We start from the raw sequence: 27,721 nt of genomic DNA on the forward strand, positions 1-27,721 counted from the left end.
TTGTTCTCCAGGAAAAAGTCAGACCTCACAATCACTTGGCGCTATTTTCTCTCCCTAAGTCAAATTTAATAAATGATATTGCTAATATGGGATGACATACAGTTTCATGTCAAAAGAGGCAAACTATCCCTTTAACATTTAATGTTTGCTCCAGGTCGAACAGGTTGCTTTCACGTGATGCCACATTGCTGCATTGCGAGAGCAGGAAATTAAGACGGAGGGCGGAAGTGAACTGAGGATCTGCCGTTGTGTGGTTTACGGTTGCTCTAATCGTTCTAACCGAGAAAAGGAAAAGTTTTTTTTTAGATAGTCGCTCACAAAGGTGAGAAATGTAAAAAGCTCAAAGAACAACACTGTAAAAAAAAAGTGGATTTTAAACCTACGTCTGCGGTCGGGAGGAGTAGAGACTGCTAATGTCTGGCAGCGACCACTTCGTCAGAGGTATGTTAGCTTGCTAACTTGTGTTTTTGTGGCTGTGTTTGTATAGCATTAGTTTGTCGTTAAATGCTCATTCACTTAATAATAATTCTGAAGTTACCGGTAGTGTAATGTGGACTTCATTGGGACTTTTTAGGCTGCCGTAGACTAGTTTGTGATGTCAACAGCTTCGATTGTCGGCAAATCTTCAATTTCTGTCGAAAAGTCACTCATCTTCGTGAGATACGGTCCCGGTCACGTCCAACATATTTGTTGATTGATTGTTTGTAACTTTGTCTCGAAACTGGCTCTAAATCCGTACAATACTCCATTTCTCTGTTTTTACTTCCTGCCCTCCATCTGAACTCGCGCCGCTTTCGCGCGTCATCATAATCACGTGACTGCAGCCCGGATATTAGGTGTAACATTGATATTTTGATGGATGGTTAAATCGCACCCGTAACCCACCTTTTTAATCTTCATCCTCAGCCCTGAAAACATTTGAATTGTCTCACAACTGTGGTCACATCTAACATGTGGTAAAATATGCTGTAGAATTTCCTCCTCTCAAATTTACTCAAAATGAAAAGATGTACAAACCTGTTCTTACATATCCAGAATATTTGGAGTAATAGGGACCTTTATTTCAAGTCCCTCCGAAGTATGACCAGGTACACAGATTGTCATGCTTTTAGTGTTTGCTTAGTAAATTGAGGAATTTAAACATCAGGAAACTTTATTTCTGGCCAGATCTTAATGTCTGTGGTCATCAATTCTTTGCCAGATTGCAAAGATCTTAATTGAGACCAACAGCCTTTAATCTAAGAAGATATTCAGTTGTAATATCAGCAGCAGCCATGTTGAGTGTTTAGCCCCTCAGTTCAAGCGCATAGGTGCACAGCCTCTAAATCAAATGGAATTACGAACACCTGAATGTGTTCTGTCATTTCTACAAACAAGCCAGTCTAGTTTCATACAGTTTTCATTTGTGGCACCGTGATGTTGGATCAGTTCTGTTCCAAGAACACCTTTTTAAAAACACCTGACTCTCTCTTACTATTCACTTCTGCAACGATTCTTCTTGCACTTTGTCATTTGAATAGATTTACCCAATAACATTTAGGCCAAGGGGTTTCTTGCTAAACCCTTGAATATTGTTCCTCACTTGTAAGTCGCTTGTGTATAAAAGTGTCTGCTAAAAAAAGCTAAATGTAGATCTAATTACAACCACAAACTTAAAAATTTAGTTTAGAGTTTCTGCATTTTGGTTTGAGATTACAGGGATTCCCATACAAAATGAATGGACATATGTGTGAAGAAGGCTCTTCGACCCAACATCAGTGTTGGACCTTTTTAATGCTTTTATGAGTTGAAGAAAATCCCATTTCTGGGATACAGATCATATATGGCTAAATATGCAGTTGGAGAGTTAGGCCAGTGGACAGTTAATCATAGCAGATTTATCAGATGATAAAGTGCAAAACAATTAGACACAAACTAGCGTGTTATCTCTTTCGCACCATTCGGTAAATATATCTGCCGGGCTTAACATCTTCCCTCTTCAGTCTGCCTCTTCGTGATTCCACCATAACACCTTAACAAATAAACTTGACTGGCAATATTTTTCCATCCATCCATCCCATCCTCCACCCTGCCCGCACTGACGCCTGCAGTCCCTGGGGCCACACCATGCTTGCTGAAGCGCTGTGTTGTGAACGAGTGCGCTGGCTGCCATCAATATGGGTGAGTTACAGAGGTCAGCGGTTCAAACGCAGTTCACCGCCTCATGCCGACACTCGCTGTGCCTCTGCCCGTGCAGATTGCTGAAGTGTTGGAGCGTGTAAGTGTGTGTTTGTGCTGTATCTGCGTGCAGATGCATGGATATCTGACTGTGTAGATGTGACTTTGTCTCCATGCATGAATTTACTACACTGCGAGTGTTTTCGTGTGGCGTCAGCTTGTGTGTATTTCTTAGCTTTAGCGTCTGCTCAGTCAGCTACTGCACAGAGGGTTTCGATCTTTGCCCTGTTTTCTGCCAGCCAACATAATCAACATGTTGTCGGTGGGTCATGTGGGACACCGGCACTGATTCCAACTTGAACAGCAGGTGGTGAATCTATGTCCGATCGGCTGTATCACTGCTTATAGTTCAGTCACAGAGAGGAAAAGGTCAAAACAATCAATGCAGTGGTTGCTGCACTGCAGAACATTTCAGATGTCTTTTTTTCTGAATTAGTGAGTCTACTCTCCGTAAAAATCTAAAAATACAACACATATTTTTACGCTCTACCGCTTCTCTGCTTCATTTCAGTCAAACTCACTGTTAACTTTTTCCCTGTCACCTATTTGTGTGTGTCTGTTACAAAACTACATCAAAGCAGTGACGTTAACAACTTAATGGCACACATTAACAGATGCATTACTGAGCTGTGAAAGTCAATAAAATAGCTAATTTAAGATGAGAGCCACATTGACAAAATGACTTCAATGCATTTACATAACAAGAGCTGTGAAAGACAGAAAGTTGGGGTCCTTGAAACTTTGAAATACTTGTTTTCAGATTCATCTTCTATGGAAACTGAATTTCAAGGTGTTAAAAAAAAGTTTGCTCAGGATGGATGAAGTGAAATAACTGTGATCAAATCTCACCATGTTAATGAGGACAGTGAAGAGGCATTGCTTAGTTAGCACACTTTTGACATGCAGTCATTTTATTTCATGTTTTCTGTAACTGGACATCATAAAAAAGTTTTATTGGTCAACAGCAGGTCCTAAAGTGAGGTAAATACAGAGGAACAACAACCTATGACATAGTATAACATGCCATAATCTATTTTACAAAAAACTAAGCCAAAATGCAGAAACAATGTGAGGAAAATTAAATCCTTCCTGTCTGCTTTCATAGGAATTAAGAAGGTAAGGAACATTCAGGTGCTGCCAATCAAATGCACTGATTAGTTGATCATCAGCTATAAAAGCAGAAGTGTTGCCAGTTTGCTGCTCAACAGCATTCAGGTGTGAGTTAACACGATGCCAAGGAGGAAAGACATCAGCAATAATCTTAGAGAAGCAACTGTTGCTGCCCATTTATCTGGGAAGGGTTATGTATTGGCCATTTGTCCATAAAAAACTAATTAAACTTAAACCAAACAAAATGAAAAGGCCACTGATGCACCATGGGGGGTGTGGTTTAACGCAGGCAAAAGAAGATGAATATCCAAGCTGAATTCTTGAGTTTTCTGCTGATTTATTTCAAAATAATAAAACAAACAAAAAAACAAAGAAAACCATGCCTGCTGCTCTCTCCTCTTCCCTGGTAAAAAAAACATTGGCCCACCCAGGTGCATGCTGGTACTCCAGGTGCCCAGTGTGACCCAATTAGCAAAATATCCTAAACAAATAATTAATAAAGAGTATTAGCAACAAATCTAATCTGAATAAAGCACTGAAATTAATCAAATAAGGTTACTCATAATTAGCTAATTGAATTTACAACGAGAACCAAAAAACAAAACCAAACTTTACAAATAGCTCCTACAGGTTATAAGGACATTAACAAACTATTTGGAGTCCATCATTCTACAGAGAAAAAGATTATTCTCGAGTGGAAAACATTCAAGACAGCTGTCAATCTTCCCAAGAGTGGACGTCCCAGCAAGGTCACCCCAAGGTCAAAAACCCAGGAGCTACATCTCAGACTCTGCAGGCCTCAGTCAGCATGTTAAAGGTTAAAGTTCATGACAGCACAGTTAGAAACAGACTGAACAAGTATGGCTTGTGTGGAAGGGCTGCAGGAGAAAGCCTCTTCTCTCTAAAAAGAACATGGCAGCACAGCTTAGGTTTGCAAAGCTGCATCTGAACAAACCACAAGACTTCTGGAAATATGTCCTTTGGACAGACCAGACCAAAGTGGAGATGTTTGCTCATAATGCACAGCAGCACGTTTGTAGGAAACCAAACACAGCATATCAGCACAAACACCTCATACCAGCTGTCAAGCACGGTGGTGGAGGGCTGATGATCTGGGCTGCTTCTGCAGCCACAGGACCTGGGCACCATGCAGCCACTGAGTCCACCATGAACTCCTCTGGATACCAAAGTGTTCTAGTATTTTTTTTAGACATTGCTTCTGCATTTTGTCTTAGTTTTTGTGAGATAAATAATCACAAAGTGTAATATGTCGTGTTTTTCATGTCCAGATACGTAAACCCCAGAATCAAGAGTGCGTTCTTTCTTTTTGTGTGTGCAGATAAGAGGTGGCTGTATTTTCAGAGTGTGAGAACACCTTCTCAGTGTTGCCAATTCTGTAGTTTTAGAAGACAAACCACTCCTACTTTCAGAAAGTTAGGACACGTTTGGGAATTTGACGACACTGTTGGACAGTTATGTACAACAAGAGAGCTTTCTGTGGACTGTCCGCACCAAGGAAGTCAGATTGTTCTGGAAAGTCACGAGAGTTTTGAACTATAAGGATTTGTCATGTTGCATATAGATACAGTTGGTTATCACTTATTTTTTTCTCTAATCTTTAATAATATGAGAACATCTAGACTACGTTTAGGATGTTTTGGCTCATTGAAAATATTTCTTAAAGTAAGAAAACTCATGGAAATTAGGTAAACTTCCCACAGTGCAGACACTTCTGATGATATTGTTGCTCAGAAAATGATTTTATACCATTTTTAGCTTTGATAAAAATCACAATTAATATTATTAAGTTTGTAATTTATTTGTTTAAACATGAATTTATTTATTTTAATAAAAGCTATAAATCTTCACCCACTGATTGGTTTATGCAGTTTATTTCCATAAAGACCTTTATGAAACAAACCTGCCTGTATTTTTATAACTGTAGATATCAAGATGAACAATTTGTTAATATAAGATGACTCCGGTCTGTTGTGGAGCTGCATAAAGAAGGGGAAAGTTCTGTGGTTTATGTGGCCACCTAGTGGGCTGGTGACACACTTCCCACTTGGAAGCAAAATATAACATGGAAAAAGCTTTTCTGTTCCCTCAAACGGGTGAACGCACTGCTCAGCCTCACTGCAGATCATTTTCTTCTGAGTCACATCTTATGTGAGACCTTTGTGAGATTTTAAGTGTTTGATTTGGACAGAAAGTGAAACATGTATGTATAAATGGTGTCTGAAAACGAAAAGAATGTGCAACTTTGTCTTTAGAAGTCATTGTTAATTCTAAAAACTAACGGAGACGGTTCTCGTTGGGCATACTGAGTGTGTATTTACTCTAAAAGTAGGGTTTCCTAGAATGAAACTTCTAGACTGCTATGGGCTAAGGTTGTAAACGTGTTGAAAAGAAGCTAAGGGAAACTGCCGGAGTGACTCTCAGTATATTTGACTCATATATGACTCAAGTGTTTTGAATTACAACTGAGACCCAGCGTCATAAAATGAATGCAGCCACTGTGAGTTGCTTGAAGCTCTTTAGTTGCTGATGCTCATGCAAATGTTGGTAATAATTTTAAGTTCTGTTAGTTTGTATTAATGTTCAATACTACTCACTTCTTATATCTTTATATACATTGCCACAAAACGGGTGCTGTAATTCATATATAGAAGGAAAAAGCAGTCTGTACAATTCTCAAAAGTCAGTTTCTGGTATGTCCATCTTTATTCTTCAATTCTGAACCCTCTCTGTCCTTTCTTTAAGGAGTCTTCTTCAGGAATAGTTCTCCAGGCTTCTTGAAGGACATCCCAAAGCTCTTCTTTGGATGTGGGCTGCCTTTTGTTCCGTTCTCTGCCAACATGATCCCACAGCTTCAGTAATGTTGAGCTCCGGGCTCTGGGGAGGATTCATCCCTCCATCAGACCTGCTGCCACTGATTTTCAGCCCACTTCTTGTGTCCTTTGGCACAGCTCAGCCTTTTCTCCCTGTTTCCCTTCCTTAAGAACGGCTTCCTGACAGCCACCCTTCCATGGAGCCCATTTCTGATGAGGCTTGGGCCAACAGCAGATGGATCAGCTGAAGGTCCAGATGCATCTCTCAGCTCCTGTGTCAGGTCTTTGCTGGAGTTTTTCCTCTTTCTTAAGGACATCACTTTCAGATCCTGTTCATCTGCTGTAGATAGTTCTTTAGGCCTGACACTTCTTCTTTTGTCCTCCACTTGTCCAGTTTCCTCAAATGTTTTAAGGACACACTGCACACCATGCTGAGATATGCCAAGTTTTCTAACTGTGTTATCTTTGCTGTTTTTCACAGATGCAACTAAAGAAATAAGAACTTGGAACAAAGTGCCTTAAGATATAATTTGTTGTCTTTTATGTGGAGACACAAAACTAGTTTATCCCTTGGGTTTGGTGCTTCTTTTATGCTTAAATGATTCAGAATGATTCAGAAAATAACTGAAAAGGCAGCCAGTCCATCAGAAAGTCTGGAGAACGATTGGCTGGCTGCTTTGAATCAGAATGTAAAGACATAAAGAGTGGCTCACAATTTACGCACAGTAATGTTGTATGTTAAGGTGAGGATTGTTATTGTTACAAATAATTTTTCAAGCCTCACTCATTCAATGAATGTTTGTGTTGCTGCTCTGAAAATACAACAAAGCACCCCTGAGAAACCACACTGTTTCCTGTCTTTCTGCTACCACTGAACTTCACCGTTGTTATCTGTTTCACTGCTTCTCTGGAATATGTGGCAAAAAATCCAAATTGTTCCATTTTAAAATAAAAAAAAGTTCACGCTACTTACAAAGAACAAGATCACCGCTTTTAGAACAAAGAGACTTGATTCTTCCGAAGTGAAGAGCAGTTTTTATGGGTGTTAAAGTAGTTTATCATTACTGATACACTGAAGTGTTAAAAATGCGTAAATGTTTACCTCATAGGGTTTTTTTGTTTTACTCTCAGTCTCACTCATTTACATTCTAAATTATTCAATTTAAATAAGAAAAGTTTCACACACTTGTTTACACTGATATTTATTCGATGTGCCATCAGATTAATTAGTTTTGCATGTAAAGAGAGCGGTTTAAGTGTGTGAAAACACTTTTCAACACGAATGGAAATTATATTCATGGAAGAAAGTAGAAAGTTTTACTTATCAGGATCAAAGAGATCATCTGGTCTTTGTCAGGTTTTAAAACTAAAACCCTGATCACATGTTACATGTCATGTGACAAAAGGCAGAAGCAATGTCTGAAAAAGCAGTAAGTTGAAGTGATGGTTTTCTGTGTGACATCATCAGTCTCTCTCGGTTCTGGAGGAATCTTGTTCCCACTCCTCTTTCCAGCGCTGCTTCAGCTCATTGAGGTTTGCAGCATTGGTTTCTGCACAGCTCTCTGAAGGTCCCACCACAGCATCTCAGTCAGGCTGAGGTCTGGACTCTGACTGGACCATTGCAACACCTTGATTCTTCTCTTCTTCACACATTCTGCAAGGTGCCCAGGTCCTGTGGCTGCAGAAGCAGCCCAGATCATCAGCCCTCCACCACCGTGCTTGACAGCTGGTGTGAGGTGTTTGTGCTGATATGCTGTGTTTGGTTTCCTCCAAACGTGCTGCTGTGCATCATGAGCAAACATACTTGTTCAGTCTGTTTCTAACTGTGCTGTCATGAACTTCAACATTTAATATGCTAACTGAGGCCTGCAGAGTCTGAGATGTAGCTCTTGGGTTTTTGACCTTGGGGTGACCTTGCTGGGACGTCCACTCCTGGGAAGATCGTCTTTTCCACTTGTGAATAATCTTTCTCTCTGTAGAATGCTTCTGTAAGATCTTTGTGGAGGTCTTTCATCCTTTGGCGTTGTGTTAACACACACCTGAATGCTGAGAGCAGCAAAATGTCAACATTTCTTCTTTTCTGGAGGTACTCGCACTCACTGATGATCAAGTGCTTGTGATTAGCAGTACCTGACTGCTACTAACCCCATTTGGTCCAATCAAATCAGTAAAGGTGACTCACTTTTTCACACATTGTCTCTGACTGTATCTTCACAACATGGAATGGAATAAAAATCACAATCAGTCTGCATAATGTCAGATAAAATGAATCACAACTGATTAAGTAGTAGCATCTTTGCTAAAAGCAAAAGGCTAGAGGGATTACTGGAAATGGAGAAATTAGCAAAGAAACCCTGACTTCTAAGAATTGCATGTCTGTGGGCTTTCATGTGTTAATTCAAGACAGAAGTTTGCAGGCAGGTGTGGAATGACTCTAATTTGAACTATGATCGGGAGTTTGTGTCAGCACAAAAGCTTGTTGTTTTTGATAGGCAAGCAGAAAGCGCTGCTTTTCATGACTTATTGACTGAGTTCATGTGGGTTTTGTTACTTCTTACAGCAGGCTTGCACTGCTTCTTTAGCTTCTCATATAAGTTTTGTGGTTTTGAGGCCCGGATGGGTGGATGCAGTTTTCTTTTTCCTGAGGTAGTCTAAGTATTGAGGTTAGTGGCACAGAGCTAAACATGTAGGAAACAAGCATGGTAAGAAGGATGGAGGAAATAACTTAAACAAAAGCAGACCAGGCCTCACGCCTCATAATGTTTCGCTGTTTTATGTGTCGATGTTTTCTGCATCAGAAGCACTTCCAGTAGATTGATTGATCTATTTTAAAATGTTGATGGCTGGCATGCTTTATGTGCAACTTACACACACACACACAGACACACACATATATGTACACACACGGACAGAAAGAGAGAAAAAAACAGCCTTCAAAAATGTGATCTGCTGAATTGTAGCTGCAAAAACATCTGTTTTACAAAAATCTGCACAAACAGTTGCAGCTATTTGCCCCGTGAATGGTTAGAAATCATCTGATGTTATATAAAGCTTTGTTTTTTGTCTTTTTCAGGTCATGAAAGTTTGCAATTCTTTTATGAAGGTTTACTCAGCTTCTTCCACCATTTGTTAAATGTCTGAACTTCAACCTGAATGCCTTTCTTAAACTGAGACTGAAACAGTTCTAGGACTGTGAGGCCAAACTAAACAGGTTTAAGCTCTATGGAGAAAAGACACAGTTCTGAAACACAAAAAGTCTGCTTATAGCAAGACAAAAGTGCACATTGGACTATAAGGGCCGCATGAATATTAAGAGGAGAATGTTGAAAATAAAGTTGACATTCTGAGTAAACTCAACAATGAATGAGATTAAATCAAAATAGCAGTGTAGATGCCTTGTGTAGATGGACTTTTGTTATTGACAAATAATTTCTTTCTCTTGAAGCAACTAAACAGTTTGGTAATAGATCTTAGTTTTGTTAAGACATTGGCACATAAAACGCATGTTTTCAGAGAAACAAACCACACAAACTTGGAAGATGTGGCTGTTTACCTGCAAGCTGAAACGGCTCGTAATGGACAGATGCAAATGATTACACCTGCATGCAATACAGAGAGGATATGTAAGTCAGTAAGTTTGATCTTGAAGGTGTGGAGCTCAGGTGGGAGCAAGCATTATCATAACAAAGGTGCATACACACCATGGCAAATGGATTTCTTACAATGAGCTTAAGCCATATGGCATTGCCAGAAATTGTCTCCACATTGTGTGGATGAGTAGCCTGCAGCTGCACCACTTCATAAACTTACTTCCACATTCTGCGGATGTGCCAAAGCTGGCAGCTGGTAATACAGTCGCTAAAGTATGTACAACCACATGCATCCTGCTTGACTTGATAGAGTTTATTCCTGCATTCTAACTTTATTCCAGAAATTGTTTCAATTTTATTTTATTTTTTTTTCAGTGACCCAATGCTCCACTCTAAAAAGCGACATTTGAAAGCTCCAGTGAAAATTTACATTCTTGCTCTCTTTTTAATCATATTTTATTTTGTTGATTTTCAGATAAGAAAAACCACTCGATGGATGTATCACATAGACTCAAATGAAACGTGAATGGATTTAGTTGTTATCTGACTAATCAGTGACAGCTGTTGGGGTCTCTTCCAGTCTGTCTCTTTGTTGACACTGATCCAATTCTACTGTGTGAAAGGTGATGTTTTCACAGTGGGGCTCTCTCAGCTGCAGCTTCAGGCCCGACTGAAACTAACAATATGATTTCTACTCTCTTCTGCTGGTTGCTGGAGTCACAGCAGCACACAGCCACGTGACCACCGCTGCCTCTTTGTATGGGTCTGTGGCTTTGTGCCTCTTTCTTTTTGTGTATGCAAAGGCCACATTGAATTTGTTGTCACGCCTAATTTGTGTGTCGCCAAGGCTGAAATGCATCATGCCTGCACAATTTAAATGACTTCACATGCAAATTATTCGTTTGAAATGTTTTTTTTTTTCATTTAGTGTAGTTTTGTAGCATTTTGAAGCATTAAAATGTAGCTCATGTCTCATGTATTGTCCACATATACTTATGCAAGAAAATTGGCAACTTTGAAGCAGCTGATAAATACATCAAATATATTGTAATGCAAAAATGCTATCCAAGTGATATTATTACATTTCTGTTTTAGAGTAAAAACACTCCTTTAGACTTTAGTTTAGAGTTTAGATAGAAGAACTACAACAATTCAAGTTAGGATGCGTGTGCATCTCATGCTCTAAAATGATACGAGTCAAACAGGATGTGAAATGCAGCCAGGAGACGACATCATCACAGAGAGGCATAAAGAGGCCACATCATACGTTATTTCAGTGCAAGTTCCCGTTTATTAAGTAGAATATTTACAGACAGAGAAAGAAAAAGAGACAACCGTTATGTACCTCCGTGGTCAATTTCTTTTTGTTAATCACGCTCACAAAGTCTTTTAAATGTCAGCAGTGATGTTTTCACCACGGATTAGTTATACACATAGATATTACTTCTCATTAGTGTCGTGGAGAATTCATTAGTGCTGAGGTCTCAGTGTGCGCTTGAGGTTAAGCAGGAAAAACAACCTGACTCACATAGTTAACTTATAGGCGAGTGCAGCCACATGAGAATGAAAAATACAATGTTTTTTCACTGTAGTGTTTTGTTGGACCAAGAAGTTTGTCTCCTGAGAATTTCTGAGGGAAAATGAGTGAAAAAGAAATAGAAAAACCTTGAATCAAACACTGGCAGGTCTGACCTTTCTTATGCTGTTTTTACTTCTGTTAATCTCCTTAGTAAAACATAAGTCAGTTTGCTGTTATGGGACACAAAAAAAGTAAGAAAAACAGATGGGATGATGGCAGATTGTGACTTTCTATTCTGCAATAGTTGGTGGACTCATAATTAAAATATCCAACCTGTACCTTTGATTCTAAATGTACTCATCTGACCTCAGCACATTCTGTAAATGTGCAGGTGCTGTGCGGTGTAAACATCCGTGTGCATCATATAGTGAGCTCATGCAGGTTGGGATCAGTCTGCATTGCAGCTGCCGGCCAGTGTGTTGTGGTCGTGAACATACCCGAACCATTAACCACAGTGGAGCATCTTTGCACACATGTCAAGCTTTGTCCTCTGTTTGTCAAACTACCGGAAACAATTTTCTGTCTTTGGTTTAGAGGTAAGGTAGGCCCTCTGACTGAAGGAAAAAAAAAGTACATACTATTCACAAAATTTTGCTGTTTTCAGATATAACAATTCAAGTTAGTTTTCAAATGCACTAATTATGGTTTAAATCAGTGGTCTGATGCCACATTACATCATCCTCAATGAAGACAGACAACTATGCACATTGAATTTATTGTGATAAATCTTTTTTCTTTTTTAAATGCATCAAAAAATACTCTACAATGACCAAAACCTGCAGATAAACATTCATTTTCATCTCCAGGCTGTGAATGTGGCTGGATATAAGTTAAATAGAAGACATACCACTACACAGCGAGTAAAAGAGGAAAGGTGGAGGATAGTGCTTGTGTATAACTCACATATATTTCATATTTAGTGTGGTGGGGTTATATTGATTTACAGACACTCCAATTTGAAGTTGTGGAATAGTGAAGTACATGTTACATTAGCTTTACACACTTGCAAAATATCTGTCTGTACACAACTTTAAATATTTGTACACATAGTCATACAAGAACGTACTGTACATACAGTATAGAATACTTGGGAGTCATGAAAGCCCTCTTTAATTTAATTGAGAAGTACTGCTATGAAGTCATCATAAATCTCAGGATGTAGGTTTTAAAGGACAATTCTGGTTTATTTTAATTGGTTTCAAGTTGTAATTACAGTGTAATCATAGAGTCTAATAAGTCCAAAGGTCAAATGGCAATTCAAAACCAAGTACTTCTGAGGATAATTACCACTGATATAGCAAGAGTACCAGACTAGTGTATATTTGTTGGACTTTTTTTAACTACACCTTCTTTCTTGTGAAATTCAGAAACAATTTTCAGGGTTTCCCCCAGGAAACTGGTTAACAGAGATGATAAGTGCTGCTTTCCTCGCCACCCACCTCTCTTTTTAAAAAAAAAATAATAATTCATGAAGTCTCAGTTCATATCATCAAAGAACTCAGAGTGACTGGAGTTCACGTTTACTGCAGGTTTAAATGTGAGAAGGTTAAACACGAGTGGCTCTCTGTGTTACCTGTACAAGCGGGTTTCACACATCAAATAAATGCAATTCAGAAAGCTTTTTTTCACTTTGGATGTGAATAGCACCAACCTAAAGCTGAAAATCAGTTCTCTAAGCTCCTGCTTTTGTGTGACTTCAACGTTTTTCTGTGCAGCTAAGAAAAAAATTACAATTGTGTCACTGCTAAAATATTTCCAGTGAAGAGAAAATGTCACAAGTTGTATGATGTGGGCAGAGCATCTCGGTGGACCCCCCACTCTGCTATAAATAAATGAGAAACTTTGAACAAAATAGTCCTTTATGCTTTAAAATGGTTTGTGAAAGCCTGTTTAAACACGTTTGGTTTGTTATGTATGAAACCTTGGGTGTCTTTCACTGATGTGCAGAGACTGTCATTGGTACTAGCATTTTCACATTCCCAGGGTGTCAGATTCTTTGTTAAAGCTCGGGTGTCCTCCTGCATCTGACACAAACTATAAACACGGTTGCTAACTTGACAAATTTGTCACTAGTTTTAGCTACTTTTCAGAAGCTAAAAACCAAAGACGAAACACTTCTCTTTTGCTTCCACTGTGCTCTGTCAGCAGCAGCACCACTCTCTTGCTTCCACAAGCATTATGTTGTCCCTGTGCTGCTTACGGAGGTTGTATGAGAAAACATTTGAGACACTTTGATGCTTCTAACTTACTCTCTGAGTCATTATTGTTGAGGTAAATGAAGCCAGATTCACGACACACACGCAATGTTGTGTTTATGGGGATGGTGATTTCGTCTGACGGCACCGTGCTTATCAATTCATGACCTTATTAGAGTAAAGAAGCTGTCCTGAAATACTTTGAAAGTGACATTCAGCTTACATATATTACTAATAGGTTACTTTTCAGTCATCACTTCAGGCTTGATTGCTATCTGACAAATGACAGCACATAGAGAACCTTTAGCCTATTGGAAATCTGGCAGCATAAATATACAAAGTAAGTGAGGACATAGAGTAAAAGAAAAGCAAACAGACGTAAAGGACTGGCACAAAAAAGAATGCTAATGTTAAGGGACGACAGTATGAATATGCCATTTTGCATATGAGATCATCAAGCAACATTTTACAACTATTAAGCTGAAAGTCATTTAGAATAATACATTTTTCACATCCTTTTCTTGCCCTTTAAACTTGGTTTCATTCACTGTTTCACTGAATCCTTGATTATATGTAGGCCAGGTGATATCCGATGTTTGTTTCTATGCTCAAACTACTTTGTTAGATTCAGGAACAGAAATTTGTGCAGAAAGTTTTCTCTCAGCGATGTGAAAGGGCATTAATTAATATCATCAGACCATATGGTGTTTACCATGTGGTCACTACAACAAGGGTAAAAACATGATTTTCATGGAAATTGTTTTAACTTTGTTGCTAAGCTAAGCGTATAAGCTAACAAGCTGTCTCGCTATGTGGCGGGCTTTATTTTCCCTCATCAATTATTGTATAATCAATAGAAGTGTACCCAGTATGAATAAAAAAAAAAAATGAATCATTGAAATATAGCAAAAATAGAGTATTCATGGTAAAGTCGTGCTTGTAACATCCAAGCTAACATGCTACTGGTTAGCTCGCTAGCTGTAGCATAGCACTAAATCTCAGTTACAGTCCTTTTCAGAGATGTTGCTGTTTTAAATGACCTCAGTAAGATGAACACAGTGTTACAGCAGAGCCATAAAACTAGTGTCCATACTTGCTAAAATGAGCTCTAAGAGATAATAAACCAGAGTTGTCCTTTAATCTGATATGTCCCTCATTGGAAAATTCTTGTTTCTCTAAACCTTCACAAGATAGTCAAACCTTTCTTTGGTCAACACCTCCAGAGCTTGTAGTGACTCAGTGACTTGCTCAAGAGTATTTCACCCAAACCAACACATCTGTCATTATTCTGCTCTCCTGATCGCTGCCTCGCATGTTCAAATCTTCTGCATTGCATCAATTATTAAACTTTAAACCAATTCAAATGACTAGATGACTGTGTGGGGACATCCCCTACATTAAAAATGCAGATGTGACTGAAAACCTCAGATTAGCTGACATCAGTGTAACATTGTTTCTTTTTCCTTTTTTTTGCATCAAAATAGTTGAAACTCCCACAAGCAGATCTTAAATTAAGATTAATTTGTGATCAAATCAAACCCACATATCAAAAGAACAGTATCGCCTTTGCTTAAATCCTGCCAAGATAACTTTGTTGACCGGAGATGATTTGTTCTGAAATCAGATCTTGGAGATAGAAATACACTACATTAAAAAGCCTGCCACTTTTTTCTCAAAGCAGGTTAGACGCCTCGATGTCATGCAGCAAACTGTCTGTGGTGTTTTTTTATTTTCATTTTTTTTCAAAGTTTTTTTTTTTGTTGGGAGGTCTGGGCAGCTGTTGACATCAAACTGTGATGAAGGTCAGATCTTTAGGAAGACCGAGGAGATTCCCAGCTGATAATTTGAAGTCTTTGTACAGAAAAGTGTCCCATTCAGTGGGATTTAGGGTCTCGACCTCTCAATGTTTAGTAGTGTGAAAGCACATGGGAGAAACCTGTCACCAACATGAGACATGTGGCGCATAGACATTTGCAAAAATATATCTTCATACATCTTTTTTTTTTTTTGCCTTACAGAGACAAAAGAAATAGTAAATTATAAGACATGGAAAATATACACCAATCAGCCACAGCCACATTTGAAGCACGTACCTAATGTCGTGTAGGTACCCCTTGTGCTGGAGTCCTGGAAGTTGCAAGGTGTGGCCTCTGTGGATCGGAGCTGTTTTTCAATTATTCCACAGATGCTCATTCTAGGGAATTTGGAGGCCAAGTCAACACCTTGAACTATTTATGCTGATCAATCCATCCCTGAACAGTATTTGTACTGTTGCAGGGCATGTTATCCTGCTGCTGCTGTCGGAAGTACATGGTCTGCAACAATGATTAGCTAGGAGATGTAGCATCAATGTAGCATCCACATGAATGCAAGGTCCCAAAGTTTCCAAGCTGAATGTTTCCTAAAGCATCCCACCTCCTCCACCTGCTTCCTGTGGTGCATTCTGCTGAAATCTCGTCTCCGCGTCATCGGAGGAGGCTTATCCGGTCGTTGGGATGTTAAAGAAAACGTAATTCATGAGACAAGACCACCTTTTTTCTTGCCCCATGGTCTAGTTCTGACACAAACATATACCCACTGTATACACTTTCAGTTGTGAACAGGGGCCAACGTGGTTTCTGGTGGATTTGAATCCCACTTTTCAGCACTTTGTGTAATAATAGATCCTCTGTACAATGAGATCAGACTGCTAACATTCATCTGTGAATCTTGGATGCTTGTGTACCTGTTGCTGGTTCACTGGTTGTCCATGCTTGAAGAGCGGCTGCATTCCCCGAAGGAACTGCTGTTTTGGAGCATGTGCTGATCCAGCCAACACAATGTGGTCTTTGTTAAATTGGCTTAAATCCTCAAACTGATGACTTCTCTTGCTAAAATATTCAATGCCACTAACAGGTGCCCAATCAGTGTGATACACTTCACCTGTTGTTGTTTTTACATTGTGGCTGATGGGTGTATATGGAGACTGAAAACTTTTACATTGTATAGGCTATGCTAACTTAAAGTGCTAAGATACTCTTTGAACAGGCCACAAGCAGAAAGAATAAATTCACCCTCCACTTAAAGAGAAGACACATCCTCCTCAGAGCCCTGCCCTGCAGGGCATCATCAAAACAGTTCACCCACAAGTTCATATTCTCCAGCTTGTTCATTTGTTTGTCAGAAGATAAGGTGTGACCGTGGAATGTTTTATACTTTCTTAACTGCCATGGAAACAAACTTCCTTGTTTTAGAAAAGTGAAAGTTAACCGGTATCAAAACCCCAGAATGACAGTTATTCTTGTTTTACTGTATCATTCTTTTGTAGCATCAGTCCCAGTAACTTATTTTTTTCCTCATCACAGATCATCTTCCCACATCTGTCTGTATGACTGTCAGATTGTTACAATTAAACAGCCTCAGGGCGTTACCCTCTGTGCAGGATCCTTCGCAACATAAACTGCAGTACGTGTGTGAGATGGAACATTTCAAAGCAGAAGTACTTCGAGCTAAGTGGTGAAAACAGTGGCCAAGGATCTCCCTGATCGGTTGGTGATCAAAACTGAAACTAACTTGTTGGCATGCAGAACCCCTGAACCTGCCAGAGTGCCTCTCATGCCTCATAGTTGGCTTACTTTGCTAAAAATGAAGTGTACTACACTGTGAAAAAAAAAAGAAGATATATGAAACTTTCTTGAAACCACACAAGTCTCATAGCAAAACAGCAGCAATCAGAGCCGGTGCTTATACAGGCAGTCTGTCTTAAGGGCAATCAGTAAAGGACTCTGCTTGTGGACCTACAAATCCAAGACGGACCTGTGTTTAAGAACCCTCCAAAATAAAGCAAACCCCTGTGCCATTTTGCATCCCTACCTATATATTACGAAAGCTAACTGGCTCGCGGCCTAATTCTGATGCCTGCTTGCCTTCTTTTGACTTTCCATTTGGCCAGATCTGCAAATCTCTTATATAAACTATAAGAGGAGAGAGAGAGAGAGAGAGAGAGAGAGAGAGAGAGAGCAGATGTGTGAGGGCTGGTTGCCATGGCGATCATATCTTGCTGTTCTCCAGGTGGGAGTCAATGTGCTTGATGAGGGCATCGTCAGGGTAACCGACGGGGAAAATCAGTTGGCAGAGAGGGCAGCTCCTCATGTCGCTCTCCTCGGTCTCCATCCAGAGCTGCGGAGCAACACATGCACAGGTTCACTCATGCAATTAGCCACCAGAGTAAGTCACACTTGAACCTCCGCTGAGTAACTACGCTGGATGGTATTAGTCAGTCTGTGGGAGGAAACAAAAAGGACCTCAATACGCTGTGTGCGATCAATTCAGACTTACACAACCGGATTTTGTCTGGAAATAGATGCACTCGTAGTAAACCAAGGTGGACACTCACGCTGAAGTATTGATTGATTGTGTAATACAGTTCAACACACAAAAAGATATAATAGTGGAGGATCTACTTGCTTTCTTTCCTGGAAAGAGAAAATCTGTCTCATACCTGCAGTCTGTCACGAAGAGTTGGAGTCCAGATGTGTGAAGCCTTTCTCGGCTCAAGCCCCAAAAAAAAAATGTGCGTACATGGTTGCCTGGATTACTCATCCTGTACAAGTGTTTTCTGATCTTCTAAACTGCCTACAAATATTTTTTTTAATGATAAAAGTCATTATTCTTAATCTGACAATCAGAGAAAATTTTATGAAGCAGAAACACACACACACAAACATAACTTTGTTGAAATTACCCACAGGTCAACCTCAGATTAAGATTAAATTGTGTTACGCTAACAGCAGCAGATTTGGGTAAACTACTTTAATTTACAATACCATTTAAATGCTAGTTGTTTCACGCTTCAATTATTAAATCCGGTCTAACCATCAAGTTATACTTAGTTAAATATCCAGGCCACACATTAAAAAACACAGTCAGTTAAGCTTTTTTTCTGAGGTTTGTCCTACCCATGTTGCTCTAATTCAGTTCTAGTTCAGAAGGTCCTTTGTTCCCACAGCCATAAGGCTTTATAACAGTGACTGCTGAGTTCTTCTCAAATTGATTGATTGATTGATTTTTTTTTTATTTGTTTATTTTGCCATTTAGTAATTTATTATTATTTAGTTAGTAGTAGTAGTATTATTGTTGTTTTATTGTTGTTAATTCAATCATTGTAAATATTTAAAAAAATGTTGAGCTACTTGACGAATTTGAATTTCCCCCATAGGGGGATAAATAAAGTATTTTTCTATTCTATTTCTTCTTCTAATTACTGGAGTTGTTCCATTCTTCAGACATTTCTGCTCCACCTTACTCTTTAATGTACACCAAAGTGCTCTAATAGTAGGTTAAAGTCAGCTGAGTAGGGTTAGGGTCATAGTCTCTATGCTGGAACGTTCTCTGACAGTCAGTATTGTCTTATATTCACCGGCATTCCTTTACCTTTAAATGTAGAAAGATATATTCTTAGATTGGTAATGTTTGTGCAAAAACTGTGGATCAGTCAGAATTAAATACTTTTGTGAGGTTGGTATTAGTCATACAGCAATCTCACGATGATGTGGACAGACGTTTCATGTCCAAACAGGAGTAGGCAGAAGTTTGACACTTATCAAGACCTTCCCCACCAACCCTTACTTATCGAGACTCAAGGACTCCTCATAAAGTTCTGTGTAACAAACCATCTGGTTTGTTAAGTTAGGCTTCCGTGGGGTCATCTGTAAATGCTTTGCACTTTTGCAGTCTCATATCTCATACTCCCACCTCTGTGTGCCTCTTGCCAGGTTTCCACTTACAAGCCAAGCAAATCTTAAGCAGTTTTTTTAAGATAGAAAAAAGGAAGGTTGACTGCTTTGAATAAATGTGGCTGCATAGTATTGCCACGGCGTGGCAGTATGGGTTATGTTGCTACTGGTGGACATGCGCGATAGGAAAATGAAAGGATCTTTTCTTTAGGAATTACTTTCAACTTTGGGACTATCTGGGATACAATATCCCATATGGGAAGATGTAACTCTGTTTTCTGGCTCAGACCATGAACAGCTGGTGAGTCGCATCATTTTAATTTTTGCCAGGCCAGATGCATTTTACAAATTGTTTCCATACTAATGACATCAAGTTTTCTTTGAAACAGACAAAAAAACACACCTGAAACTAGTGTAAAAAATGTTTTCAGCATTAGAGGAAGGAATGTATTTAATGTTTCCATTTATCTATCCATCCATTTTCTATACCCACTTAATTCAACTCAGGGTTGCAGGGGGGCTGGAGCCTATCCCAGCGGTTATGGGGCGAGAGGCGGGGTACAGCCTGGTCATAGGTCGCCAGTCCATCACAGGGCCACACAGACACAAACAACTAAACACACTCACTCCTAGGGTCCATTTAGTGCACTAATGAACCTGACTGGCATGTTTTTGTGCATTGGGAGGAAGCCGGAGTACCCGGAGAGAACCCACACATACACAGCTTTCCACACAGAAAAGCCCCACATGGGATTTGAACCAAGAACCCTCTTGGAACCACACCATGGTGCAAAAAAAAAAAAAAAAAACCTGCAATGGAAACCTTGCTAGAGTACCAAACACCTCATCTGAGCCTCAAAATGTTATCCTTGTTTCATCTGAGCAATGCGTTCCCAATATTCATCCAGCATGTTTTTATTTAATTTAGTGAAGTTTAATTTAGAAGTTTTATGTCAAGAATCTAAGAAGGGTCAAAGAGTTTGGAGGGGTCGCTTCTTGGCAAACAGCACTCATTCGATTCTGCTTTCTGTGTGTGTATCGTAGTATCTAAAACATCACAAATGGCCATTCTTATGACTCTTGTCTCGGTTCAAGTAAACGCGTAACACGTTTGAGCGTGTGTCTTAAGCGTGTGAATGGGCAGGACTACCCGAGTTGTTTCCCCCTTTTCTGGCTAATTTAGTCTACACATCTTGACTCCATCTCTCTATGTCACAACAAGTTTTCTCTATCAAACGGAAAATCAATGTGTTGAGCTATTCTTTTAAAGGGAACTAAGAAGATACCAACATTGAGAGGATTGTGACATCTGTGAAAAAGCCGCTCTTATTAGAAAGAGTCATGGGGTTAGTACATAAACAACAGATGTGATGAAAGATTGCTGGTCATTTTTAAAAATGTTTCAGTGCTGTCACCCTAGTTAACTCTTTTACCCAAGTGTAATTAACTTTATGCCAACTCACATTGATAGAAGGCCAGGACTGAGCCTGATCTGTTGAAAGGTACCCCTGCTGAGGGTGGCAGCTGAGGGTGTTAGGCCTCTGAGGGATGGGAAAGGCTGAGCAGGAGGCCGGGCCCCTCATGACATTGCTGGGAACTGCAGGAGCGAGCACGCCCAGCGTCCTCGGCGGACTGATGGGATGTGGACAGGTCCACTCCTCCTCATCTTCAGACGACTGTGGGGGCTGGGGGGCGGGTGTGGATGGAGGCGGTGGCTCAAAATGAAGGTGTGCCACCTCTGACAGTGGAAATGGCATCTCTCTGGAATGGCGCATGGAGCTCTCCCCGAGGCTCCCGTCTCCTCCCGCACCACCTTGATGAGGAGAGGGGGGTCCTCTGTGCTGTAGTCCACCATGAGGGGAGCCTCCATGTTGGGACTGCTGCTTTGAGTAGCCGTCGATGTACGGCCGAGGCTTAGGCAGGGTGGAGACTGGGTCCAGGGAGAAGCGGGGTGGGCACTGGTAAGCCGAGGGGTCGGCAACCTCGGAGTAACTGCGGCGACCCTGGAAGCTGGCTCTCAGGTGCTGGCTGGGTGGCCGGTAGGAATACGAGGCCGGGCCGTTGTTGACGTCCAGGAGGGGTGAGCGGCGGTGCATATCGGGGGAGAGTCGCTGCAGCACTGGAGAGCGTCGCTGCTGGATTGGGGAGTGGTGTGGTGGGGGCGGGACAGGAGAATGGCGCTGTGAGATGGGCGAGTGGCGGTGTGATACTGGAGAATGGCGTTGGTGGTGGATGGGAGAATGAAGCTGCACTGAGGGGACACAGAAGAAAAAAATACATTAAAAAAACAAGTCAAAATGGACACTTCTTTGCAAGTTTTTACTGAATTACATCAAGAGCAATCTTGATGCCACAGTACTGAACAACTACCGGCCCATATCAAATCTGCCATTCTTAGGCAAAGTCCTAGAAAAAGTTGTATACCAACAGCTTAGTGACTTTCTCCTGTCTAACAATGCTTTTGATACTTTCCAATCAGGCTTTAGGCCCCACCACAGCACTGAGACAGCTCTGATCAAGGTGACAAATGACATCCGCCTGAACACAGATGCAAGTAAAGTCACAGTCTTAGTTCTGCTGGACCTGAGTGTTGCCTTTGACACAGTTGACCATGTTACAGAGGCCTTATTACAGAGGTTAGAAGACTGGTTAGAAGTCTGGGTGGGAATCTCTGGTCGTGCTTTAAACTGGTTCAAGTCCTATCTGGAGGACAGGAAATATTTTGTTGAAATTGGTAACTGTGTCTCAGACCAAATGGCTATGACCTGTGGGGTTCCCCAGGGGTCAATCCTGGGACCCGTATTGTTCAATCTGTACATGCTTCCACTAGGCCAGCTAATCCGCAGCTGTAATGTGTCCTACCACAACTATGCAGATGACACTCAGATCTACGTGTTACTGACGGCAGGAGAACACGGGCCTGTAGATACACTGTGTCGCTGCATCGAACAGATCAGTGTGTGGATGCAAAACAATTTCCTCCAGCTAAACTCAGACAAAACTAAAATCATTGTCTGTGGCCCACAGAAACAAAGAGAAAGTGTTATCAGTCACCTTGAGACTCTCACTCTAAAACCTAATTATCAAGTTAGAAATCTCGGGGTAATATTGGACTCAGACCTGAAATTTAACAGCCACATTAAATCTGTAACATCAGCAGCTTTTTACCATCTAAAAAACATTGGCAGAATCAAAGGAATCGTGTCTAAACCAGACTTAGAAAGACTAATCCATGCGTTTGTCTCCAGCAGGTTAGACTGCTGTAACGGCCTGCTCACTGGGCTCTCTAAACGGGCTGTAAGACAGCTGCAGTACATCCAGAACGCTGCTGCTCGAGTCCTGACCAGAACCAGGAAATACGACCATATTAGTCCAGTGCTCAGGTCTCTGCACTGGCTTCCTGTCGCTCAGAGAATAGACTTTAAAACAGCTCTGCTCGGGTACAAGTCTCTTCATGGTCAAGCGCCAAAGTACATCTCTGACATATTAGAGCCATATGAACCAACTCGGGCTCTGAGAACCTCAGGGAGGGGTCTCCTGCTGGTGCCCAGAGTCAGGACTAAACAAGGTGAGGCTGCGTTTCAGTTTTATGCTCCTAACATCTGGAACAGTCTTCCAGAAGATGTGAGACAGGCCTCAACTCTGACAATGTTTAAATCCAGGCTGAAAACAGTTCTATTTAGCTGTGCATATGACACCTGAAAGTATTTCATCTGCACTCTTCACTTTTTAATTAACTAATGATTATTTTAATGGGTTTTTAATTATTATTACGTATTATTATTATTATTTTTTATTTCTTTATTTTATTTTTTTTATTTCTTTATTTTATTTTTTTTATTTCTTTTTAATGATTTTATGATTTTTGATTTTATGTAGCTGTGAAGCACTTTGAATTGCCCTGTGTATGAATTGTGCTCTATAAATAAAATTGCCTTGCCTTGCCTATGTTCGTCTCTGTGTAACGAAACCAGTGATACACTTAAGAACTTCAGTGCAATATTCAGATAACACTCTTACTTTATACTAGTACTCAACTGTTTGGGGACATTTTTTGTACTTTCTACCCCCCAGCATTTATGTAATCACTTACCACTTAGTATTAATCTACTCAACAATATATAGATTAATTAAATTAACTCAACTATCTCTAAATTTTTAAAACATCTCTGAAAATCCACATTTTCTCCCAGGCTTTCAGACCTGGGTGATACAAATGTTGTCTGTGTGTGTAAATTGTTTTTATCTTTTGCTGAATTTCTTTGTTAAATGTATCTTTTGGATTTTATTGTTATTTATTTATGTAAAGCACTTTGGTCAATCCAGGTTGTTATAAGCTGCTATATAAATAAACGTGACGTTGACCTTAACCTATAATCCCACTAATACATGAATGATTACAATTCTCTGAATTATTCTGCAAACCAATTAAATCAAATAACAATTGTTAATTATATTCTAAAGTTTGCCATTTTTTGGGCAAATGATCAAAAATGTTGTGTCATGGGGTCTTGGTGGTCTTGGTGCTTGCTTCCCATCTAATCCCATCAAACTGGAATCGGGAGAGTTTTGGACTCTTTGTCATACTTTTTAAGCCCCTCCTGAGCGGTTTTTGCAGGGACCTGCTGGGGCAGGCTGCTGTTCTAGTGGAGTTCTGTTGCAGCATCCATGTGATTGCCAGGATGCAGGTTTTCCAAGCAGAAAATCGGGCAGTATCAACATGAGCATTGCTGCTCACTTTACCTATCAGTGGTCATAACGTTATGGTTGGTCTGTGCATGTCTGAAAGATTAAATGCTCCTGACAGCCAAAAAGCTGCTGCACATTTCCGACATCTGTGTCAAAGCCTTCAAATAGTTGATGCATGCCGTCTTTTATTCTGGCACATCAGGTCTTCTGTTGCCGCTTGGCATTGGCACTGTTTTCTTGCATTTTTGTCAGAGCATATCGTGTGCATTGCTTCAGATCTTGCGTGAGAATATTCATTTAATAGAAGTGCGCTTTATGTTCCTGTATATGGTCGTATGAAGATTTATCTTCACAAATACAGTTGTAGCGTTTCCTGTAATTACAAGAAATGCTGATAAATGAGTCAGCCCTGTAGTCACCACTTCAGCTTACTTCCCATTACAAAGAGGAAACATCATTTATGGCTGCTTGGTTGAGGTGCTAAAAGGAAGGGGGTGTTTGTACTCGTAAGTGTTCTCCGAATGAGGAGGAAACGGTCGAACAGGACTGTTTAGCTCACCCTCAGAAGAGCTTTTAGGACCCCATGCAAATTCCCACTTTACAGAATTTATTCAAACAGTTCATGAAAAATATTTGTTTATTGTTGAAGTAGCCGAGAGGCGAGCAGATCACTTGCAGAATCCTAATGGAGTTGTGCCATTCAAGTCACATTTTCTAGATTACTGTGAAATAACACGACTGCAGGGGAAAAAAAGCAAATGCTGTTTGGGGATTTCGGTGTTTTCCTGCTGAAAATGGACATTTATTCTCAGAGTATTTGAACATTATTTTTCTGTTGTATGATCTGTTATCCACAGGGTAGTCTTTGGGTTTGTGGTAGGTTGGAAATGCGTGCTTGTGACATTGTTTATGTGTAGCTGAGCGCAGGAAGAGGAATGGTGTTGCTACTGTTTGGCATCTCTAAGTTTTACTCTCTCTTGGGTCGACCTTTACTTTTAGTTTGGAAATGACTGCAGCGAATCACAACTGGCAGTTCTTTATGTATCTGTACGGTGCACAGGCAAGGCTGAAAATGAGATCTGACCACTTTAAGATGTTTTAAGAACCATCTATCCAAAGAATTGAATTTATTCTAATTGTAAATATTACACATAAACTGGTTGTGACTGTAGTGCTTTAAATGTTCATGTTGTCTTGAAGCACTTCTACCACACTTCCTTGTATTTTTGTTCCAGAATAATTACCTGATAGCTGTATTTCTTTTTTTATTTCATGTTCATGTGATCGTTTTTCAAATTTGTTGCAGTGTTTAAGGTCAAACTACAAGATTAAAGATGTTGAAGTTGGCTGAATGATTTCAGAGTTCATTTTTAAAACTTTTAAAACAATTCAATAAGAATGCAGAAATGTATCTTGTCATTGATTCTTTTTTTTTTTATTATTATTTATTCATTTTTTTGTGGTATTGCAACTGTTACTTAAGTATTGCCCCTGAAAGCTTCCTACTTCCTCTGCCACAAAGACTGAGAATATCGTGACCCAGATTTCCCCCATTATTGACAGGTTGTATTTCCAAATGAACAAAGTAGATGCTAACCTGGACTAGCCTGCTCCTGCGTTGCTTTCCTCAGGATCTCCGTCTGCTTGGAGCACAGTGCTTGGAGGCGTCCCAGTTCCTCTGTTAACTCCGTGTAGGCCAGGGCCAAATTCACCCTGAAGGGAGAAAGAGGAGGCCAATTATGTATTTATTATAATCTTTGTTACTGCAGAGCATCACGGTGTCGGCAGAGTGTTGCGCTGTTATGTAAACTGTAATCTCTGTCAAATTAATGTCAAAATGCAAATGAATTTCTGTTATAATATAACATGTAACTGCACCACAAATGTATCTTTGTTTTCTTCTGCCTGATTGAGTTGAGCTGCACAGACATTTACTGTAAGCAGGAAGGCTAATTGATACGCCTTTAAGCTTATATATTTAGATTCCATGTCGAAGCGCGTAATTAAAAAGCATAAAATCATATATATATTTTTTTTTCGTGGAGAAACTCTTATTTCAAGAGCTGTACTAGGGTGCTTGGTTTACATGTAACAAGCTGTTTGTCCACTTGAGCTTTATCTGAATCCCACAATATAAACTCATGTCATGCAGATATAAGAGCTCGAGTGTTAACAGTCTAACAGTTAATACCAATTATTAAGTATAACAGATGAGTTGGTTTCTCACTGTAAGTGCCAACCACCATAAAATCTGATAACGGGTTGTTTATGTCAGATGTCTTTACAATTTTTATAAACTCCTCAGCGTTGATCTGAAATTGAGTCATTCCTGCACTGACGGTGGTAGATAAGGATGTGTATCACAACACGAGGGTTCAAATCTAACTTAAAATCTGTCGAGATAATCATTTTGCCCTGCCAGTTTGAGTAATTTCTCATTTCCAGACAGCAAGAAAACTCAAGTTATTATTAGTTTCATGAATGAATTAACAACACACGTAGAGCTTTTAAAGCACTGCAAGCGGGAGTGTTTTTGCATGAAAACATCTTGAACCCAGTCCATCTGCACATCTGCATAAAACAAAAGATGTTTGTGCACGGGTGCCAGACGACAGCCAGGCTCAGATCTGATAAAGCACCTCCTAACCAGAAATGTGATGTCCTCGCTGAAAAAAAGAGTGAGCTCATTCCTCCTGTGAGATCGTGGCAGATAAAAGAATAAAGAACACAGCTAACACTTCTGCATATCCTGGAGATTTTCTTCTAAACGAGAAGGAACAGATATGAACGTTCAGTGAAACGTGAGGTGCCGAATAGGAACAACAAAGAGAAGAAAAACAAGTTTCTTTCACAGCGAATAAAACAAATGTATAGATCTGTTCTCCGGCACACCCACACACTAACTTAATTAAGCCTTTAACTTGGGTACGTGTTAATGGGCAACTGCATTCTTTATTTCTTAACTTATTTTGTTAATCTTATTAGCAGGTTCTTAACTGCTGAACTGAAGTTTCTACAAAGATGCACCTTAAAAAAAAAGAAACAAGCACGCCGACACAACACTGTGTTGATTCCTCGCCTTAAAGTTTGCCACCGAAAATTGATTTAAAATAAAGTCAGAGTCCCTATTTCAGGGAAGCCCAAAAAAGAACAAGCTTGAAAATCACTCAGAGCTTCCACTGGTTTGCTGGCCTTTTGTTTGTGGCCCACCTAGTTTTCCAGCAAACTGTGAGTCACACACAGAGTGGGAGGGGGGTATCAAACCCCGATCAGCCCCCAACTTATACCAAACAACAAGCTTCTCTGTGGTTGGAGTTGGTGGAACTTGGTGCTGACACTGCAATGATACGGGGTTGTCCATGGCAGTCCTTTTTTTTAAAGCTTTGGCTTGAAAATCTGCTGCAGGCACTGAAGGAAAAAAGCCATCATTTCGGTTACTTACTGTTACTGTGGGTGGAGCGTGCAGCAGAATATCGACATCGTGAAAAGCGCCCGTTAAACGTATTCGCCTCCTCTCCTTGGTACTCGCAGGCGGCTCTCTGCTCCGGCTGTCTATGTTTTTTACGCAGATGCAGTGAGTTTCTTGACGGGTTTAAACTGACCTACCTCTTCCTTTCTCACATTTCAAACTTTTTCTTTTGGCAATCTTTCACACAGACCCCTGGCCAGGAACGCAACACCTTTAAGGCCATGACAACACGTGTGAACACGTGCCCCAAGTGCACGCAAAACACACGCACGATAAGCATTTTCTATATTTTTGTTTCAGAAAGTCTGAGTTTTTGCACGTGTGTGT

General features: G+C 40.1%; 1 protein-coding gene across 1 annotated transcript in view; it reads right to left on the reverse strand.

Annotated features, from left to right (window-relative positions):
* Window positions 1–11,016: 11,016 nt before the first annotated feature.
* tbkbp1 (TBK1 binding protein 1) overlaps window positions 11,017–27,721 on the reverse strand; it is a 95,063-nt gene continuing 78,358 nt past the window's right edge. The window contains exons 8-10 of the mRNA XM_075457406.1: window positions 25,523–25,638; window positions 20,700–21,487; window positions 11,017–17,680 (exon numbers count right to left, since the gene is read on the reverse strand). Of these exons, the coding sequence (XP_075313521.1) occupies window positions 17,552–17,680; window positions 20,700–21,487; window positions 25,523–25,638 (1,033 nt within the window). The 3' untranslated portion in view covers window positions 11,017–17,551. The remainder of the gene's footprint in view (window positions 17,681–20,699; window positions 21,488–25,522; window positions 25,639–27,721) is intronic.

Source organism: Odontesthes bonariensis, chromosome 23, assembly GCF_027942865.1.
Source record: "Odontesthes bonariensis isolate fOdoBon6 chromosome 23, fOdoBon6.hap1, whole genome shotgun sequence".
NCBI lineage: Eukaryota > Metazoa > Chordata > Actinopteri > Atheriniformes > Atherinopsidae > Odontesthes > Odontesthes bonariensis.